This window comes from Drosophila arizonae, chromosome 2 (genome assembly GCF_054131065.1).
Source record: "Drosophila arizonae isolate 15081-1271.41 chromosome 2, UAZ_ARI_1.0, whole genome shotgun sequence".
NCBI lineage: Eukaryota > Metazoa > Arthropoda > Insecta > Diptera > Drosophilidae > Drosophila > Drosophila arizonae.
Genome location: NC_142922.1, coordinates 3,843,440 through 3,863,841, shown reverse-complemented (window position 1 = coordinate 3,863,841; position 20,402 = coordinate 3,843,440). Strand labels below are relative to the sequence as shown.

Here is a 20,402-nt window from a genome sequence, read left to right as displayed (position 1 = left end):
ATTTAGGATTTCCAAATAATACTACGTAATAGTTTCGAAATGATGTATATACATATACATACCAACATATATTCTTATCAGCTTTGATACTTCCTAGTTGTTCACGATTATCATAAAGGCTATAAATATTCATAAAGCCACCAGCAGATATGACCATAACCAATCCACAGTTGGAAACAGTGTGCCAAAATCAAGTAATTCAACGATTTTTCATCCTTAGTCATATTGTAATCTAATCTTTAAAAAAATCACCTATTATTTGGAAGGGCTCGTGGGTTAATGTTTTAATAGAATTGGACAAAGTATAATTCAGTATTCGAAGAGCCATCGACATGAGCTGTTCTTGGTTCGGCGTTTGGCCCTTGGCCGCACTTATCACATTAGCATGGATCGGGGGTTGCGAGTGTCAGATCAACTACAGGTTAAGCACCAACGTGAGGCCCTCACTTTACAGCCTAAGCATCAGTTTGCGGGACAACACAATAGTTCCTAATAGTCCTGCTACGAAATTCGATGGCGAGGTCAGCATTACCTTGCAGACATCACTTGCGGATGTGAAGAAAATCACCCTACACAAGGATGTAACACTTACCATCATACAGTGTGTGCTCTATGACGCCACTGGCAAGCAGGTCGAAGAGGTTAACAACGCCAGACTAACTTCTGTAGAGGAAGCACAGCAACTGACTGTGGGCCTGAATCAGGCCTTAACTGCCAATGTTACCTACACATTGTTCTTCAAGTACTTCGGAAACATTCAGACTGATACTGTAGGTCTGTTCTCCGCAAGCTATATGGACGAGGCGGCCATGCAGACCAAGTGGGTGCTCTTAACTCAGATGCAGCCCATCAACGCGCGCTTGGTCTTTCCCTGCTTCGACGAGCCCACCTTCAAGGCCAAATTTCAGCTAAGCATCACCCGACCCGATAGCCTCAATGCTGTCAGTAATACGAAGCTAGAGAAAACGACGAGCGAGGGGTAAGCCTCGAAGGTGTTGAGCTTAAGGAAATTTGCATTACCCATTGAACAATTGCAGAAATAATCGCTTTACCGATCATTTCGAGGTAACACCCATCATGTCCCCATATTTGTTGGCGTTTGTGGTCTCCGAGTACCAGATGCGAGGCAACAGTACCCTCTCCATTCACACCCGTCCGGCGTACAACCAGTACACGGAGTTCAGCTACTCTGTCGCAGAGCGTGTACTACCAGCATATGGGGAGTTGTTCCAGCAGCCTTATCAAGAACTGGGCAACGATGTACTACAATACGCAACCACTCCACGTGTTTCCCAAATCAGCGCTAACAACTGGGGACTGATCATTGCCAAGTGAGGATTGTCCAGCATAACTAAGGGGCTTAATATTAACTAAGTTTTTTTGTGATACAGCGATAATGTTTTTCTGGAGCAGCCCGGAATTACCGATGGATGGTTGCACAAGGAGCTTACTATTCGCAACATTGTGCAGGAGAATGCCCACATGTGGTTCGGCAATAGCGTAACCTGCCTTTGGTGGAGCCATATTTGGCTGCACGAAGGATTCGCGCGTTACTATGAGTACTTTATGGGACATCAAGTACGCCCCCTTTCCAAACATTCCAATTGCTCAAATGTAATGAAATATATGTTTCATTTGCTTCACAGCTTTATCCCGAATATCAGCTCGACCAGCAATTCCTCGTGCAAACTCTACATCAGGCGCTTTTATTCGATTCTCAAAATATCACTCAGCCAATGACCAGCGCACAGGTGAACATTAATACCCCAAAGGATATCAATTATAAATTTGAGAGAATCGCTTTTGCGAAGGCAGCTAGCGTAATCCGCATGTGGAGCATCTTAATGGGCGAGGAAAACTTTAAAATAGCGATCCGAAACTTCCTTAAGGAAAAGTGAGTGCGATTTCCTTAGGATACAATAGCCTGACCCTACTTAAATATTTTTTATTAGCCGTTTGAGTACCGTCACACCTCCTATGTTATATGTGCATCTTACGGAGAACTGGCCCAAGGAACAAGATGTCACATTAAACTCAATTTATTACGACTTTAATATAAAAGTGGGCTACCCAAGGATTATAGTGAGCCTCGATGAGGATAACCAAACATTTCGCTTTAAGCAGACACGCTTCTTGTTAAACAGCACAGATGGCAGCAATCCCAGCTTGCGATACACAACGCCCATCACATGGACCACAAATCTTGGCCGTAATTTTCAGAATCTAACACCCAACTTTTATTTCGAAAGCGACATGCTTTTTTATTGGGGCCGTTTGAGCCAACCGATTGACTGGATCATCGTCAATATAAAACAAGCATTCTACTACAGAGTACACTATCAGCCACCACTTCTAGGGCGGATTCAAAAAGCCTTGACCAAGGCTGATCACAGTGAAATCCCCGTTGAGAATCGAGCTGCTATCATTGATGATCTGTTCAACTTTGCGCTCGCTGAATTGATTGACTACGTCGAGGTCTTCGAGTTCATGGAGTACATGAGCACAGAAACCGACTATATTCCCTGGTATGCTGCCTACGTGGGATTGGAGAAGGTGGCGAGGCGACTGACCCCACAGCAGTTGCCCAATTTTTAAGAAGTATCTCAGCGACATCACAGAGGCGGTGCACGCCAAGCTGGGCGTGAGTTGGAGTGCCAGCGACAAGGTGTTGGATGTCTACAACCGCAACCAGCAGGTGTCATGGCTCTGCAAGTACCAAACCTCCAATTGCACTGCGCAGGTGCTGGAAAAGTTCAATGGCTCAGAAAAGCCATCTCCAGACTATCGGGAGACCTTTTACTGTGCAGCCGCCAGAACAGATGGGTACGATCGAGTCTTGGAGCTATATAAGAAGGAAACCAACTACATAGATCGAGAGATCTACTGGCGCGCCGCCAGCTGTACGAGGGACTATCGGACGCACTACCAGAACGAGATCTTGGGCCAGGGCAACAGCGTTGACCTCAAGATGGTTGGCCTAGCGCAGCTCTATGAGCAGAATCCGGACTTGGTGACGCCCATCTTCCAAATGGTAACCGAGAACATTTCACAGCTGAACGATGCGTAAGTTGCTCGAGTAAAGTAATTCGCTTGTATATTCCATATTCTATACTCTGTATTACAGCTTGGGCTTCAACTGGGCAAAGACCGCTCAGGCTCTGAGCGACATGGCGGAGTACTTCACCACTCGGGAGCAGCAGCAGCTCTTCTCTAACTTCTACAAGCAAAGCCACACATCCTTCGGCAGTTCCGCGGAAACACTCAACCAGGCACTGGCCAAAGTAGAGGCGAACGTGCAATGGGCGGAGCAGCGCTTGGGCAAGTTGGTGAATTTCCTAGCCCAGAGAAATGGAGCTGGTGGATTGGCAATGGCTTCTTCGCTGATGTTGTTGTTATTCACCCTTTTCACCTTTGAACTTAGATAGAAAAATAAAAAAATATATGTATATTTGTTTTTTAGAATAGCAGATTATAAGTCAATTGGTACATTTAAGATTGTTAATATATCTAAGATAGTCGAGGATTTGACTAATAAAATTACATATAAAAAAATATATGTATATTTGTTTTTTAGAATAGCAAGATTATAAGTCAATTGGTACATTTAAGATTGTTAATATATCTAAGATAGTCGAGGATTTGACTAATAAAATTACATACGATTCCAAAAAAGAAAGAATTACTTGATTTTGATTACGAATGGGTTGATTGATTAGGAGCAATTGGTTTTGATCACCAATGATATCAATTAGCAATAATAATCATTATTTCAAAAGCTTTGTACAGCCATTGATCAATGCCTATGTCTACAGTTTTTATAGTGATACCGAACATGTGCGTATCTTAATGGCCACTCAAGTGAAGATTATATGGCTTTTAGGTTTTCCAAATAATACTACGTAATAGTTTCGAAATGATGTATATACGTATACATACCTACAAATATTTTTATCAGCTTTGATATTTCCTAGTTGTTCACGATTATCATAAAGGCTATAAATATTCATAAAGACACCAGCAGATATGACCATAACCAATCCACAGTTGGAAACAGTGTGCCAAAATCAAGTAGTTCAGTGATTGTTCATCCTTAGTCATATTGTAATCTAATCTTTAAAAAAAAATCACCTATTATTTGGAAGGGCTCGTGAGTTAATGTTTTAATAGAATTGGACAAAGTATAATTCAGTATTCGAAGAGCCATCGACATGAGCTGTTCTTGGTTCGGCGTTTGGCCCTTGGCCGCACTTATCACATTAGCATGGATCGGGGGTTGCGAGTGTCAGATCAACTACAGGTTAAGCACCAACGTGAGGCCCTCACTTTACAGCCTAAGCATCAGTTTGCGGGACAACACAATAGTTCCTAATAGTCCTGCTACGAAATTCGATGGCGAGGTCAGCATTACCTTGCAGACATCACTTGCGGATGTGAAGGAAATCACCCTACACAAGGATGTAACACTTACCATCATACAGTGTGTGCTCTATGACGCCACTGGCAAGCAGGTCGAAGAGGTTAACAACGCCAGACTAACTTCTGTAGAGGAAGCACAGCAACTGACTGTGGGCCTGAATCAGGCCTTAACTGCCAATGTTACCTACACATTGTTCTTCAAGTACTTCGGAAACATTCAGACTGATACTGTAGGTCTGTTCTCCGCAAGCTATATGGACGAGGCGGCCATGCAGACCAAGTGGGTGCTCTTAACTCAGATGCAGCCCATCAACGCGCGCTTGGTCTTTCCCTGCTTCGACGAGCCCACCTTCAAGGCCAAATTTCAGCTAAGCATCACCCGACCCGATAGACTCAATGCTGTCAGTAATACGAAGCTAGAGAAAACGACGAGCGAGGGGTAAGCCTCGAAGGTGTTGAGCTTAAGGAAATTTGCATTACCTATTGAACAATTGCAGAAATAATCGCTTTACCGATCACTTCGAGGTGACACCCATAATGTCCCCATATTTGTTGGCGTTTGTGGTCTCCGAGTACCAGATGCGAGGCAACAGTACCCTCTCCATTCACACCCGTCCGGCGTACAACCAGTATACGGAGTTCAGCTACTCTGTCGCAGAGCGTGTACTGCCAGCATATGGCGAGTTGTTCCAGCAGCCTTATCAAGAACTGGGCAACGATGTACTACAATACGCGACCACACCCCGTTTTCCCCATAACAGCATGGAAAATTGGGGTCTCGTGATTTTCAAGTGAGTAGTCCAAGTAGGTACCGTGAATCAAGGGGTTAACCTAAATCTTAATAATTTAGGGATAAGGTCCTTCTGGAACAGCCCGGTGTTACCGATGGATGGGCACAGAAGGAGTTTACAATTCGCAATATAGTCCATGAGAACGCACACATGTGGTTCGGCAATAGCGTCACTTGCAAATGGTGGAGCTCCATCTGGCTGCACGAAGGGTTCGCGCGTTACTACGAGTTCTTTATGGGTCATAAGGTAAGAAGATGACTTCTTTGGAATGAGCTGCGATTACTTGTAGGGTCCTTCTGTGTGTTTATCCAATTGATTTGTTCTATACAGTTTTTGTTGGTTTCTTTCGCAGCTATATCCTGAATATCAGTTGGACCAGCAGTTTGTCGTGCATAAGCTTCAGCACGTCCTTACGACCGACTCTCTGAATATAACCCAGCCGATGACCAGTGCAGAGGTGAGCATACAGACGCCCGCAGACATCGACTACAAGTTCGGCAGAATTTCATTTGCCAAGGCCGCCAGCGTGATCCGCATGTGGAGCCTTGCAATGGGCGAGGAGAACTTCAACAGGGCCATTGCGAACTACCTAAAGGAGTTGTGAGTACAAATGCCATTGGCTCCGAAATTCTGAATAACATTTCCGATTTCTCCTCCAGCTACTTGGGTAACACATATCCCTCCGATCTGTTGAAACACATAGGGGAAAATTGGCCTGACCAGAAATATATCAATTTGAATCAATTCTTTTATGACTTCACTGTTCAGGTTGGATACCCGTTGGTCACGGTGAGCCTCTCCTATAGTGGCCATCAGATCAATTTCTATCAGCAACGTTTCCTGCTGAATGACACAGATGGCAGTGACACCGAATTGCGTTACACGGTGCCCATCACCTACACTACGAATTTGGCTCCTAATTTCACAAATTCGACGCCTGCTTTTTTCTTTGAAAAACTAATTGACATATATCAACGCTGGTCAGATGAGCCCATCGACTGGGTCATTGTCAATCTGAAGCAGGCTAACTATCATCGAGTTATGTACGAGCAACCACTGCTCGGTAACATTCAAAAGGCTCTAACAAAGAGTGGCCACAGTGGAATACCCAATGAGAATCGTGCCGCGATCATTGATGACTTGTTCAACATCGCCCTCGCACAACTAATTGACTACGTCGAGGTCTTCGAGTTCATGGAGTACATGAGCACAGAAACCGACTATATTCCCTGGTATGCTGCCTACGTGGGATTGGAGAAGGTGGCGAGGCGACTGACCCCACAGCAGTTGCCCAATTTCAAGAAGTATCTCAGCGACATCACAGAGGCGGTGCACGCCAAGCTGGGCGTGAGTTGGAGTGCCAGCGACAAGGTGTTGGATGTCTACAACCGCAACCAGCAGGTGTCATGGCTCTGCAAGTACCAAACCTCCAATTGCACTGCGCAGGTGCTGGAGAAGTTCAATGGCTCAGAAAAGCCATCTCCAGACTATCGGGAGACCTTTTACTGTGCAGCCGCCAGAACAGATGGGTACGATCGAGTCTTGGAGCTATATAAGAAGGAAACCAACTACATAGATCGAGAGATCTACTGGCGCGCCGCCAGCTGTACGAGGGACTATCGGACGCACTACCAGAACGAGATCTTGGGCCAGGGCAACAGCGTTGACCTCAAGATGGTTGGCCTAGCGCAGCTCTATGAGCAGAATCCGGACTTGGTGACGCCCATCTTCCAAATGGTAACCGAGAACATTTCACAGCTGAACGATGCGTAAGTTGCTCGAGTAAAGTAATTCGCTTGTATATTCCATATTCTATACTCTGTATTACAGCTTGGGCTTCAACTGGGCAAAGACCGCTCAGGCTCTGAGCGACATGGCGGAGTACTTCACCACTCGGGAGCAGCAGCAGCTCTTCTCTAACTTCTACAAGCAAAGCCACACATCCTTCGGCAGTTCCGCGGAAACACTCAACCAGGCACTGGCCAAAGTAGAGGCGAACGTGCAATGGGCGGAGCAGCGCTTGGGCAAGTTGGTGAATTTCCTAGCCCAGAGAAATGGAGCTGGTGGATTGGCAATGGCTTCATCACTGGCGCTAGTGCTGTCTACCATTTTGACTTTGTTGTTTCGATAGGATTTGCAATCGAGCGCACTGTCAGTGTCACAAATAATAAATCAATTGAGATTCACCTTATCAGTCTTAGCCGATGATTTGCCGATAGCTAAGACCATAATAAATTGAACCTCATTTTTTGTGATAATGGCAAAGATTTATAAAGTTATATTTTCATATCTTCTAATGGCAACAACGACTTCGCTTATCTCTGAAAAATCACATATGTATGTGTGCGCCTCTACTTGCAACTATAGCTAATAAGCAGACGCATCGATAGATTTATCCCTAGGTCTTTCATATTTGAGTCGTTTATAAGGCTCTTTTGGTTTCAGTCTGGCGTTACACTTTCAGAGATCGAAGAATATCGAAGACATCGAAGAATATGAATCGATCAATGTTGTTCTAGCTAATAAAATAACTGCGCGGACCTAAAGATTTTTGGCCTAGCGCAGCTCTATGAGCAGAACTCTACTCTAACTGCACCCGATGGACTTGCTGGCCCAGAGTGATGGAATTGACTGATGCTGATGGTGATGATGATGTCCGCTTTGATTGGATTTTTGTTTATGCCGTGCCACACGAGCGTTGGGGCTCGAGTAAATGGCGCAGCGGGACAAATGTGATTTTCGTGTATGCAATTACTAGGCAAAAAGGTTGCTGCTGGCCGCGTCGCTTTATTGGGCCATAAGTCATGAGTCCTGGCTGGCCGGGACATTAGGGCTGCAGCTGCGGCCGGCTACGGGCCACATATATAAGAGGCATCAGTCGGCTGAAAGCGTTTTCCATCCGGAGGCGTCGCGACCTGGACTTGACTGAGGCTAACACTGAGCTAGAGAAAAATGCTGCGCCATGTGCTACGCCACGAGAACAACAAGATATTCGTGCTCATATTATTGTACTGCGTTCTGGTTAGCCTGCTGAAGCTGTGCATGGCCCAGTCTGAGGGTACGGCGACTGCCACTGATAATGGTACGCAAACGGTCGTGTGGCTCATATTTAAGCTAAGCGAGGTCTGGTTTTGTCTTTGCAGATATCGGGCATCTGGGCGACGACTGTCAGGTGACGCCCGTCATTCATGTCCTGCAATATCCGGGCTGTGTTCCCAAGCCAATACCCTCCTTCGCCTGCGTAGGTCGCTGTGCGAGCTATATACAAGTAAGTCGATCCATGCTATATATGTATAACCATATTTCTTTACACAATCGACCTCTGCTTAGGTCTCGGGAAGCAAAATTTGGCAAATGGAGCGCTCCTGTATGTGCTGCCAGGAGTCGGGCGAACGCGAGGCAGCCGTCTCGCTCTTCTGTCCCAAGGTCAAACATGGTGAGCGCAAGTTCAAGAAGGTTCTCACCAAGGCTCCATTGGAGTGCATGTGCCGACCATGCACTTCGATCGAAGAGTCGGGCATCATTCCGCAGGAGATTGCCGGCTACTCGGACGAGGGCCCGCTCAACAATCACTTCCGACGCATTGCCTTGCAGTAAATCGAATACCAAAAACAATAGAAAACATCATTAGCATAGCATTTTGCACACACATTTGCACTTAAAATAAAATTAACAAACGCATTAGTTATAAAAGCATTTTAGAATTAGCGCGTCTCAATATATTGCTGATTCGTTCACTCTCTTTTGATACGGCAACTTTCACAGAGATTCAAATTTCGGGCGAATTCAGCAAAGCAACGGACTGGCACTTGAACCATAGTATCTGTGCTAAGCTCTTCAACTACACAACTATATTTTTGATATTTGTTTGGGTTCAAATTTAACACTTACACAGGTTATCAGAATATATATAACTTTCTTTGCACATTAAAATAAATGTAATTGAAGCCTCTCAAATTTATTTGTGTTATTAATATCTTAAGGTTACCCACTGGAACACTGCCATCTAATGTAGCGAATGTGCTTAATTACCTGATCTGGTAGCTCTATGCAATTTCTGGCAAAATTTAAATTTGAAATGATTTTCGGTAATACTTTTGTGTGCCTGAAATAATATATAATTGTTTTGAGCAATGTATGTTAACTACTATATTTTACATAATAATATTTTTTTTATTATGCTAAATTAAACTATTAAAAGCTTATTTTTTTTTTTTATGTAAGCTGCCAGCTATTATTCAAATATGGCAGCCTATCAGATGAAACAAAAAAAAAACGTGATAAAAATGCGCAGCCCAAAGCGCATCATTGAGATCGCGAACGCAGGTAAGAGCACGTTAACATTCTGTTATTTTACATTAAATATTATACCATACATTATTTTCTATTCTAGCGTTGAATCAAGCAAACATAAATTTAATGGCACTCTGTGAGTGAAAAATTAAAAATATATTTATAATCACACAACAGTTTTCTGGAAAGTTAAATATGAACAGCATACCATTTTGCAATTAAAATAAGTATCGATGTTATTATCGAATAATATATCGATTCTACTGTTACCATGTTAACATCGCATTTACATGATTTTAATAACAAAAAGAAACTTAACAGATTTTAGTCGAAAAAAATCTTTGAACGCAACGTACACGATTCGCTTGTGTCGACGGTAGGGGCGGATAAGTGTTGCGCGAGTTGAATGGTTTTTTCGCCAATAGAAAATTCAATTTTCCAACTGTGTTCTGTAACCGTTTCAATATATTTTAAGAGTTTTAACAAATCGACGCAATTTCCAAATAAAGAAATGCAGTTTAAGTGATATATGAGTGGTGAAAGAGCACGCAATAGTCACGCGTGTGTGTGTGTTGAAGGCAAACCGTATACGAATACACGAAGCAGAGTCAAAACGAAGCACAGTGCGAAAGGCATTTAACAAAAAAAAAAAAAATAATAATAATAATAAATAAAAATAAATATAGCACCTGAAAAGTTTTAACAAAAAATTGAAACAAAAGCATGAGACGAAGCAATTTCAAATTATACATAAAGTGTAAAATTCGATAAGGTGCATTTTAAAAATGCCCAAAAAGTGAAAATTCAACAACGCGAATGCAACAGTAGCGCACAAATACACACACATACACACAACACGTACAGAAGCAAGCAGAGAGACGCATGCATATGAACTTGTATTGAACACAGTGTGGCCAAGCAGCAAGTAGAACCCGAGTACATATTGAGAAGCACACGCACGTACGCACACACAGCCCCACAGACAGACGACAGACCTATAGTTTCTGTGCTCTCTTGCATTTTTGCTTTTGTTTTGTTTGGGTTTTTGTCATACGCGCCATTCCGTTTATGTTATTGTTGTGTGCGTTGAGTCGCGCGCGTTGGGCAAGGACGACAACGACGCCATCTATTGGAGCAAAGCGGCGCCAGCTAGTCATTTGACAGCCTTCTCCGTACACTGATTAATTGTCAACAGTGTGGGGCAGACAGGCGCAGGAGCGAGACGGTGGCTGGACGAACGTTCTAACAGCTGTTAAGCTGACGGTAACGGAACGGGACGGCTAGACCATGGATACATTTCGCAAGTGGCTAAACAAACCAAAGGTGCGTATGCAAACGGAAAGAATAAAAAAAAAGCAATAATAACTCTGATAACCTAATTTGCATTACCCGCACTCACACACAAATACATAGACACGCTGAGACATAGTTCTCTATTTATGTTGATAGTGAGCCTTATCATTTCGAATGTTATATATGTATATGACAAAAGAAACAAAGTAGAGAAACACAATGAAGTAGACCTGTAATTAATTGAGAGCAATAGCGGGAATGGTGTCAGCGCAGCGCGACGCTGACAGCAGCAGTGAGCTGCGCTTCTGACGTCATCGATGTACTCGTTGCTTTGGCCCTGGCTGCCTGAGAGACTCGCCCTCTCCTTCACACAGACACACACACGACCAGCTGGGCTTGCATGATTAATTCGCTGACGTTGGCAGAAGTTGGAAAACAGCCGCTGTAAAATCAGCATTTACCAACACTAATGCACAGACGGTTGCATTAACATGTGAAAAAAAACTGCATACAGTACCCACACTATACAAATTGGCAACATGTGCGGAACACAACACTTGCTTTATACAGCATACAAACACAAACGCAATCAAAAACAAATACAAATACAACAACAGTAGCGACCGTCAGTATATGTTCGTGTTGTAAATTACGTACTACGTATAATTTTGATTCTGTTCTTGATTTTCATAAAGCCATATATATATATATATATATATATATATATATATATATATATATATATATATATATATATATATATATATATATATATAGATATATATATATATATGTATGTATGTATGTGTGTGTCTGTTCATATGTAATTCTCTCAGGCGACTTTGAATATGGCCGCATTGACTGGGAATTTTTGTTGTTGTTTCGCTGGAAAAATAAACTGGAATTTCCAATTGAATACCCTTCTATTTAATATAAACAGTTCATGTCTAATTAGATAAATAATAAACGGGAATTTTCAGTTGAAAACACTTCTATTTCATAAAGAAACCAGCTCAGGTCTAATTAGATAACTACCGTTTTCAGATGAAAATTGAATTTCAATTACACTTTGGTTATTTTTAGCAATAAAAACATCACTCAAAATGAAACAAAATTTCCCAGTACGAATTCTAAATTTAGGCGTACAACAAATCTCAATCGTCTGACGCGCAAGGCGGCGATGCCGCTGCGGCTGCCTGGAAGCAGTGTTGCCGAAACTTTTTCAGCAAAAGTAGCAAAACCGAAGGCTGAAAGTAGCTAAAAGTAGCCAACTTTCTTCTAAAATAGCTGAAAAAGTAGCAAAAAAGAAAACAGTACCGTTTTTTTTTTTTTTTTTTTCATAAAAAGTCAACTTTATTAATTTAATTATTATAATATCTCATCTATGACCACCAACTCGTCATTTTCACCATTGTCGCTTTTATAATTTGCCTTTTTAAGGTAGTTGGGTGGAACGCTATACTCATAGCATAAATAATAAAATCAAATTTTCGATAATTCTAGATAAAAAAGTTATCGGATGAGTTATCGAAAAAATATGATGCATGCCAAATTTCAGCTGCGATGATTCGTTATGCCCGTTACATACTTTTTCACAAAACCATTATACCCTGCTTTCCCATTTTCAATGGGTTCAGGGTATAAAAACTGATAAGAAATGAATTTTGAATAACATTTTAGAAAGCTTACCTATTATATATATTTGAAAATAGCCAGATTTGTAGCTAATAGCTGCTTGAAAGTTTGTGTAGCAATCGGACTCAAGAAGTAGCCAGATCTAGCTACAAAATAGCTGATTCGGCAACACTGCCTGGAAATGTAAAATGTCCCGTTATGTTTCGTGTTCATTTTGGATTGTTTTAAAAATAACGAATTTCTCTCTCTCTCTCCCCCCACGATACGACTTGGTTTATTTAAGTGTTGGATACCTCCCTTCCGCTCTCCTGTTGCTCTCAGATGCAATCGTACGTCAATCCATCAATCCGCTTGACGTTTTGATTGCCTCGCTGAACAGCCTGTGTTTAAAGTATGTAGAAAAATGTATTGAGTGAAATTAGAAACAATTAAGTTGAGTTTTTGAAAAGAAAATCTAGCGAGGGCTCACTGTGCCAGCATCTGAAATGACTGACAATTGATGCAAACAAATGAATATCATACAGATATGTACATATGTATATATTTTGTATAATTATTTACTTACATATGTATATAAAAGCTCTTTAGTAAATCCCCTCAATAAACTGCAAATACTTTACGAAATACAGTTAGATAAGATACATTTACGATTATCTAACAATATTATACGGTCAATTCATAGGGAGGGCTACCCACAATTTGGGTCTCATTCCAAACTAATATGCCCCAAACATGCATGCATTTGATTTTAACGCGGCGAAGCATGGCTGGAATCTCTGCGGTTGCTTCCCATTTTCCATTTATCATTTACTCTAGTTTTACCAAATTTTTATAGTGCAATTTTCATGTGCTTTTAATTGAAGTTTTCTACGCTTGCTGCACTACAATGCAATCAATTAATTACACTTATATACACATATAAATATATTTATTTATGTATCTATTCACATATATATCTGCACATAAGCCACTGGAAATGCACACAGTAATGTCTCGTGGAATTAATTTTTGTTCCACCCTTTCGCGCGCGCTCTTTCTCGCTTTGTTTTGCACTTAAATGCATACATAGATACATATGCATATATACATGTGTGTATATTATACAAATAAAATGAAGCAGTTTTTCAAGTTGCTTCACTTTCCGGTTGCCTCGTTAGTGTTGTTGTTATTGCAATTTCTTTTCAGCCTTTTTTTTGCAGTGTTCATTAACACACTTCTTTGTTGTTTGCCTACTCTTGCCTGGTGAAGCTCGTAAATAACGTTACGTTTAAGCAGCAGTAAAACAGCATTGAAGAAGAGTAGACCAATAGACTGCTAGTGTATGAATGAAACAGAAAATGCAGCATAGTTATTTGCAGTCTATGTGCGCCTCCCACTTCCACTCATTCTCTTTCATTGACTGCACATGTGTAATCCGTCAGTGGCTGCTTCCTGGTGCCGTTATTGTCTGCATGTGTGTGTGTGTGTGTGTGTGTGTGGTTTGTTTGTGTGGCTTTGCGGCAACTTTCTTTTGTTTTACTTTTGTCTCGCGATTCTGAGTGCAATAAATTAAGGCAAGTGTATCCGAAGTATGTTTTCCTATATACTCAAGCGTATATATGTACATACATATGTGCGTATGTACCTACGTATGTATGTACGAATGATCAAATAAATACACAGGCATCGTTTTGTTTATTTAATCGTTTAATTCGCAGTTCGATTTCTTAAGAAATTAAATTATTTGCTAAGATATTTTTTAGACAAAAAGAGGAAGACAGCTGCAGCTATTTTTATAAATTTACAAAAGAAAATAAGCTGAAAATGTTTTAAAAGCGCAACGAATCTCCACAAAGCTTGAAACAATGGCCATCCACAAAGTTTGCCAGAGGGGCAACGTTTTGAATAACCAGTCAGTGTGCATTATGTAAGAGTCAATAGGCCGGTTCAATGTGCACTGTACTAAAAATAAGACTTTTCATCTGTTTGCGATTCTATAGTTGTTTTGTTATTGCTTTTATTCTATATACATATGTATATATGCAAAGTGTTTGAGGTGTGTTTACACGTGGCTTATTTATTTACCCATATAAATTTGTATTTAACTCAATTTCCGTATGTATATCTATAGTATCTGAATAGATGATATACAGACCCATCTATATATTTGATATCCCAAAGTCTTTGCACGCCTGCTACCTGTTGTTCATATAATTATGAAACACGGAATGCGAACCAAGCGCAATTTGCAATTTTATTCAGCTCCCTCATTATCCATACTATACGTTTTTATATTGCCTTATGGCTTGTCTATTTTATTTTTTCATTTTTTTTTCTTTTCCTTTTTATGACATTTGAATTGTTCTTGGGAGATTTGCGTGTCGCCGACAATTGTGCGTCATTAACTCGATTGAAGTTGGCATTGAATTGTTTTAAGGCAATAAAATAATAATAATACAAAACTAGTTTTTAAAAGTGAAATCAGGCTGCTGTTGCTTTTTATAGGGTATTACAATTGGACAGCGGATTTCTACATAAAATACATATATAGATTATTTTAAAGCTTAATATTATTTACAAAATATGGCTATTGTCACATAGGCATATAAATACAATATATATACCCATACATCTTAACTTTTCTACAATTATTTGGGTTTCTCTGCGGCCAGAGTGTGTCGCAAGGGTAAAACACTTAAGTGCGCCCATCAGCCCAAAGCGTCCATTAACACAGTAAACTCTGCTTGCCACGAATTACGACTTTATGCCGCAAAGAAAAAAAAACATGAACAGGCAAAATGGCAAACAATTACAATAAGCAACTACAAAGAAAAATGAAATTTAAAATTAAAAAAGAAAAAAATGAGAAAAAAAAACATTTAACAGTCATTTTTGACATAAATCATCTCTGTGGCCCCAAAGAAAGCCCACAGTGCAAGAGATGGCTTTAAAGAGAGAGAAGGAGATAGCAATAGATTGAGCGCTGTTACTTCGAGGTCGACAAAAAGGCCGCGACTGCCTGTTGAAAATTCATTTCGTAACGCTTTCTTAACCCAATAAAGAAAAAATCAGCAACAGCTACAGAAAATGGAAAACAAACTACACATAAAAATGAAAGAAAACGTAACAAATATAATTCGAGAAAATTGTATAAAGTTAATTTTGATGTTGAGGAAGTATGTAAATAAAATAGAATGCATTGAAATAAAATACCCAAGAGCCGTAGCAACCGCGTACAGTTGCTAATTGTATAGTTAATATTGGTAATGACAGTGCGACGACTACATTAATTACGCACACAAATAAAAATTTCTGTCTCCATCTCTGTCTGTGTACACTGAAAGAAACAGAGTACTCGTTGACCACATAATATTTGAGATATTTCGAGCAATATACATAAAAACTCGCTCGCAATAAACTATTAAATTAAACAAAATAAAAATAAAATAAAATAAAATAATTAATAATCTAAATATATTTCCTAAATAAATATCTAAATATATTTCCTCGTGTATAACTCTTTGACATTTAGTTTTAAGAAATATATAGAGACGTACTTAGATATTTGTTGCAGTGCATGTACTTATGTATTAAGCAACTACGAATAGTCTTTATGAATGAGTGCGATGCTCATACGCACCGTTAAGCCCCAACGATAGCGACTGCAACAGTAATCGTGTGTGTATATGTGTGTGTGTGAGTAAACTGAGCTGTGCGTGTGTGTGTGCTTGTCATCAAGTGAATGGCGGACGCGGTTTGTTGCGCGTGCCCACCAGCAGCAGCAACAGCAGCAACAACAACAACTAACCTGTTCTCCATGGGCTCAACAAATTTGGGCCATATTGACATGTGCCACTGTTGACGCCGTCTGTTAACAACTTTTGCTCTGCACTCGTTTTAGTTGGCCCCATTTGTGGCTACAGCTCTGGCTGTAGCTTCTAGCAGAGGCCACAAAAAGCTCTCTCAAATATTACGACACACGGACAGATGCACGCATTTGATTGAGGCAAATTCATGTGTTTTTGAGTGAAAACACTTGCGAGATCGTTTAAATTAATTCTCTCCGTTTGTGCTAATCCCCGCAAATGATTTGCACGTGCTTTTATCTGTGAAACGTATTTTGCTTAACCATTTTATTTGTTCAATGAAATCTTAAATCAAAGAGAGAGTGAGAGACAGAGAGACGGAGACTCGGGATAGATCACTAAGAATGTTTTGCATTGAATAACAGATATAATATATAACCAGGAAATAAATAGATCTTGATTTATGTTGAAATAAGTCTTAACTATAGATTATATTAATAAAATAAATCTAACAAGTTAGACTTTTTTTTGTATCGGGACGAGCTGTTCAATTATGAGATTTCTTATCTATATAAACTTTTTGTGTAAGATTAGACAAAAACTGGGTCGCATATCAATCAAATGTGTCAGTAAGGGTATTTAATATTCGTCGAATGCTAATCAAATTCAACTCAGAGCTCAGGGCTTTGTTCGGAAAGCAAGTAAGAAATTACGTATATGCGACTTTTCCACTGGGAACTATGAAAATGAATACACAATTTGTTAATAATGTATACCGACACATACACTTGCGATAAAGTGTGTGTGTGTGTGCCTGTGTGTGAGTGAGTGTAGTTAATGCGCTATTTAGAGTGCCCTTTGTGGCGCATACGGCCCAAGCTGTAATAAACAAGTGATAACCGCAGTGGGCATTGATGAATTGATAAATTGTTCAGCTTATTGAGTGACTGAGCGTTTCGGAAAATGTATTGCACATAAGACGCTTACTTACAACAACAACAACAACAACAACAACAACAGCAGCAGCCACAAATTAACAGAGTGTGAACATTTAATCGTGAATTTACGAGCTACGATTGACGGGTGAAAATATTAAGCTATGTACAGAGCCTTGGCCGTTAATTGGCTTGTTCGCAATTTGTAGCCATAATCTACATAAATCTCGTAAATAATGCGATAATGCAAGGTACGAAAGTTGTTGAATCTCTGGGAGAGATTGTTAACTTTGCTTTCCTATTAAATAACTTTTTATGTCATTTTCACAAGTGCCTCCAAGAGAGGTGTTCCATCTGACAAAAAGTAAAAGGGATAAAATACAAATGAAAATATATGAATATATTGTTATTTATAGCTAAGACGATATGGCAACACGTTTTAATGATTTTTGTTAAATTGGCTAATCAATAACGAAGCTTGTATAAGAAAATAAATAAGTTAAGTATTAAAACTATTTGTTGGCTCTAAAAGTTTTACGGTTTCAACGCTGCAACGATCCGGCAACACAATTTTGCGCAATTATAGAAGTCTTACCGATTTTTGCTGGCTATTTGTAAAATATTTTCATGTTTAGCAGCGATCTGACAACACGTTTTGTTAGTTGGATTATTTTAAAAGCTAATAGCGATCTGGCAACGCTCGTTAAGTTGAGTTCATCAGACTATTCCTATCGTATATTACAAAGTGTTTGATTTCTACCACTAAGCACAAAAACCTATCAAACTTTGAAGTTACCGTGCGCATAGGCAACGCGCTTAGCTTCTTATCAGCTTATCAGCTCTCTCTCATATCACTGGGCATTTCACTCAGACAGCTTTGTTTGGTTGGGACTGCGCACGTTACAATCTAATACTACATTTGCCATACATATGGCATATGGCTAAGAAAATAAATTCGTCTTCTCTCTCTGTCTCACTGTCTAATCCTCTCTGACTGCTGCATCCTCTGCAGGTGGCATGGCGCAGCGTTGTCTGCGCCAATATGTCAATTATTACGTTTACGGTTTACGTGCTGACAGCAACATTTTCCAACCAAAAAACTTTGCAGATATATTTATATATATCTTTATGTATTTGTATGTATAGCCAAGCAGACCGCTGACCATGTGCAATGGAAAAAGTAAAAGCGGTGAAATTTTCACCATTCACATCGAATTGATCTCGTCGCATCGTCGTTTGCGTCTTCGTCGTCGACGTCGTCGTCGTCGTCTGCATTGCGAGCAGTGCAATGCACTGGCCGTCAGCCAATCTCCTACTTTCGAATAGCCCCTGTTGCACCGACACTCGCACTCGCACACGCACACACATTTATTACCTAATCCCCACAAGCCGCTGAGCCGAAGCCTAGGCTAGCCGAGAGTCTGCCCTACAGAGAGACCCGCTTATCAACAGCTTTAGGCGTCAACTGTTGCATAAGACCACGCGCAGTGCCCGGCATATCAATGAGATGCGAAAGCCTATGGAGGAGGAGGAGGAGCTTGGGGCTGACGGGGGATTTGAGGGTAGCGGCTCCATTTCGAGCTGTGAAACTGGAACTGCACACACTAAAACCCGACTCGCCTGCTAAACTGAACTGAGAATCGCGCTGGTTATTCAATTAGCGCGTCGTCACTTCCGAGTGCGGACGGACAACGCATATCGAATGATTAAACGTTGCGTCGCTTGCACTCTAACCTCATCACACGTGAGGCTTAACAAAAAGATATTGTTAAAAAAAATAACAACTGAAAAAAAAAATGGGAAAGAGTGAAAGCGTTTGCGGTTTATCTATAATGAAAGACAGACAGTGGCGCCTACTGACGACCATAATGCGTTGCTTTATAGGCAAAGTAGATCCGTGGGCAGCCCCTGAGCTAGTTAATGTTTGGTTTAACCCGGTTTTTATGATTCCGACTTGCAAATCTCTAGAGCGAAAATTTTCCTTGCATGTGGATTGTTGTGTTGTTGTGGATTGTTTTATGTGATGAGTACAGTAAAAAACGACGAAGAGTCCTCGAGTCGGTAGTGTCCGACTAGTAGATACCCTGTATTCAATCTTAGTTTTAAAATTTGCATAAAATATTCGATAATAAGAAAATATAAACTCGTACTGCTTACCATTTTATATGGTACATAAATATAAATCTAAAATTGATTGAATGCTTGGATAAATTAGCACATGCCAAGATCGACTCAGCTCACCGTCTTCATCAATAATATATACGTACAGTAAGGCAAATAGATATATATAGGATAGATAATAGACATATTCTTTTATATCTGAAGTTTTCTTCACCTTCTGCCTGTTATTCACAAAAATAGTAATAATATAAATTAAAATTATATATTTTATATTAATAATATATAATTATATAATTTTATAAATATTATAATAAGTAAGATTATTTTGTATACTAGATATTCGAATAGAATGATCATAACAATATATGTTGATACATATTCTGATTTTTTTATATATAGTATTACGTCTACTTTTTGGTATGTGAATCTGATAAAGCCTTGTGGATTACAATTCGTTGCTTTCTTATAAAGAAAATTCCAGAAGACTTTATAAGTTGATAATTATATGAAGTATAAAATGCAAGCGATAAGAAATAACTGTGCGATATGTGCTTAGTATATGACTATATATTATATATCGAATATAAAATATTTTTTTTTTAATTTAGCAATTCATGGAGATCATGCAAACTATTAAAAATATTATAGAAAAGTTTGATATAGTGTACTCTTCAAGTTTAAAAAAAAAACTAGATTTATATATAGGCAGCCTATTTAGGGAACCCTACTTTAAAGTAAATCATTTACTCTGTTAAATCTCCACGAAACGCAGCAGCCGCTCATTAATTTGTTGTTATTTTTCATTGACCAAATGGAAATGGGATTCAACAAATGACATAAGAATGATGGAGGTGTTGCATCAACTCGCGATTCATGAATATGTAATCGGGTCAGCCCAGTTGTAATCGACCCAAACGGGGCGCCTCGCGTCTCGCAGCTCTTCTATTATTATCCAATTTATTGGAATGGCTTTTATAGTCGTTCGTGTTTGCTGGGCCAGTTGTCGCCTCTTCCGCATTAGTTTTTGTTTGTTTTGCTCTCTCTGTCTCTCTTGCTCTCCGTTGTCATCTCTCGCTCTCTTGCCGTATGTAAATGTGGCGTTTTATTTGTTAACAAACTGAATAAATTTTGAC

General features: G+C 40.0%; 4 protein-coding genes and 2 long non-coding RNA genes across 8 annotated transcripts in view; 4 read left to right on the top strand and 2 right to left on the bottom strand.

Annotated features, from left to right (window-relative positions):
• Window positions 1-332: 332 nt before the first annotated feature.
• On the top strand, window positions 333-3,615 carry LOC149270207 (membrane alanyl aminopeptidase-like). The gene is given in 7 exon segments (XM_089462420.1): window positions 333-979; window positions 1,038-1,331; window positions 1,392-1,578; window positions 1,647-1,894; window positions 1,953-2,589; window positions 2,591-3,063; window positions 3,125-3,615. Coding segments are annotated over 7 exon segments (2,787 nt in total). The 3' UTR covers window positions 3,426-3,615.
• Window positions 2,345-4,194, bottom strand: LOC149270206 (uncharacterized). The gene is made up of 2 exons (XR_016268604.1): window positions 3,937-4,194; window positions 2,345-3,416 (listed from the first exon to the last, which is right to left on the bottom strand). It is a non-coding gene; the product is annotated as an uncharacterized LOC149270206 (long non-coding RNA).
• On the top strand, window positions 4,175-7,398 carry LOC108620877 (membrane alanyl aminopeptidase-like). Its single transcript, XM_018017881.2, has 6 exons — window positions 4,175-4,855; window positions 4,914-5,207; window positions 5,267-5,453; window positions 5,560-5,807; window positions 5,867-6,976; window positions 7,038-7,398. Exons 1-6 carry the CDS (start codon window positions 4,209-4,211, stop codon window positions 7,336-7,338), a joined length of 2,787 nt encoding a protein of 928 aa, XP_017873370.2. The 5' UTR covers window positions 4,175-4,208; the 3' UTR covers window positions 7,339-7,398.
• Window positions 7,399-7,602: 204 nt separating this feature from the next.
• Burs (Cuticle-tanning hormone bursicon) lies at window positions 7,603-9,778 on the top strand. 2 transcript variants are annotated; one of them, XM_018017890.2, is made up of 5 exons: window positions 7,603-8,265; window positions 8,351-8,475; window positions 8,538-9,342; window positions 9,432-9,533; window positions 9,601-9,778. In XM_018017890.2, the coding sequence occupies exons 1-3, from the start codon at window positions 8,160-8,162 to the stop codon at window positions 8,802-8,804; spliced, it is 498 nt and encodes a 165-aa protein (XP_017873379.1). In that variant the 5' UTR covers window positions 7,603-8,159; the 3' UTR covers window positions 8,805-9,342; window positions 9,432-9,533; window positions 9,601-9,778. The 2 variants fall into 2 exon arrangements, with proteins under 2 accessions (XP_017873379.1, XP_017873378.1); XM_018017889.2 differs by having other exon boundaries at window positions 7,603-8,289.
• A 38-nt stretch (window positions 9,779-9,816) lies between these two features.
• LOC108620872 (lateral signaling target protein 2 homolog) overlaps window positions 9,817-20,402 on the top strand; it is a 22,725-nt gene continuing 12,139 nt past the window's right edge. Inside the window, exon 1 of one of the 2 annotated variants that reach the window (XM_018017876.2) lies at window positions 9,817-10,823. In XM_018017876.2, the coding sequence (XP_017873365.1) occupies window positions 10,788-10,823 (36 nt within the window). In that variant the 5' untranslated portion in view covers window positions 9,817-10,787. The remainder of the gene's footprint in view (window positions 10,824-20,402) is intronic. The other variant, XM_018017875.2, reaches the window with a different exon arrangement.
• LOC149270205 (uncharacterized) overlaps window positions 19,623-20,402 on the bottom strand; it is a 7,654-nt gene continuing 6,874 nt past the window's right edge. Inside the window, exon 3 of the long non-coding RNA XR_016268603.1 lies at window positions 19,623-20,386. This is a non-coding gene — a long non-coding RNA (uncharacterized LOC149270205). The remainder of the gene's footprint in view (window positions 20,387-20,402) is intronic.

Bases quoted from the DNA above. Each gene is read 5' to 3' on its own strand.
- Burs (XM_018017889.2), top strand. From the start codon at position 8,160: ATGCTGCGCCATGTGCTACGCCACGAGAACAACAAGATATTCGTGCTC. The intron at 8,290-8,350 runs GTACGCAAACGG...TTGTCTTTGCAG, and splicing joins GGCGACTGCCACTGATAATG to ATATCGGGCATCTGGGCGAC. The intron at 8,476-8,537 runs GTAAGTCGATCC...ACCTCTGCTTAG, and splicing joins GCTGTGCGAGCTATATACAA to GTCTCGGGAAGCAAAATTTG.
- LOC108620877 (XM_018017881.2), top strand. From the start codon at position 4,209: ATGAGCTGTTCTTGGTTCGGCGTTTGGCCCTTGGCCGCACTTATCACA. The intron at 4,856-4,913 runs GTAAGCCTCGAA...GAACAATTGCAG, and splicing joins GAGAAAACGACGAGCGAGGG to AAATAATCGCTTTACCGATC. The intron at 5,808-5,866 runs GTGAGTACAAAT...TTTCTCCTCCAG, and splicing joins GCGAACTACCTAAAGGAGTT to CTACTTGGGTAACACATATC.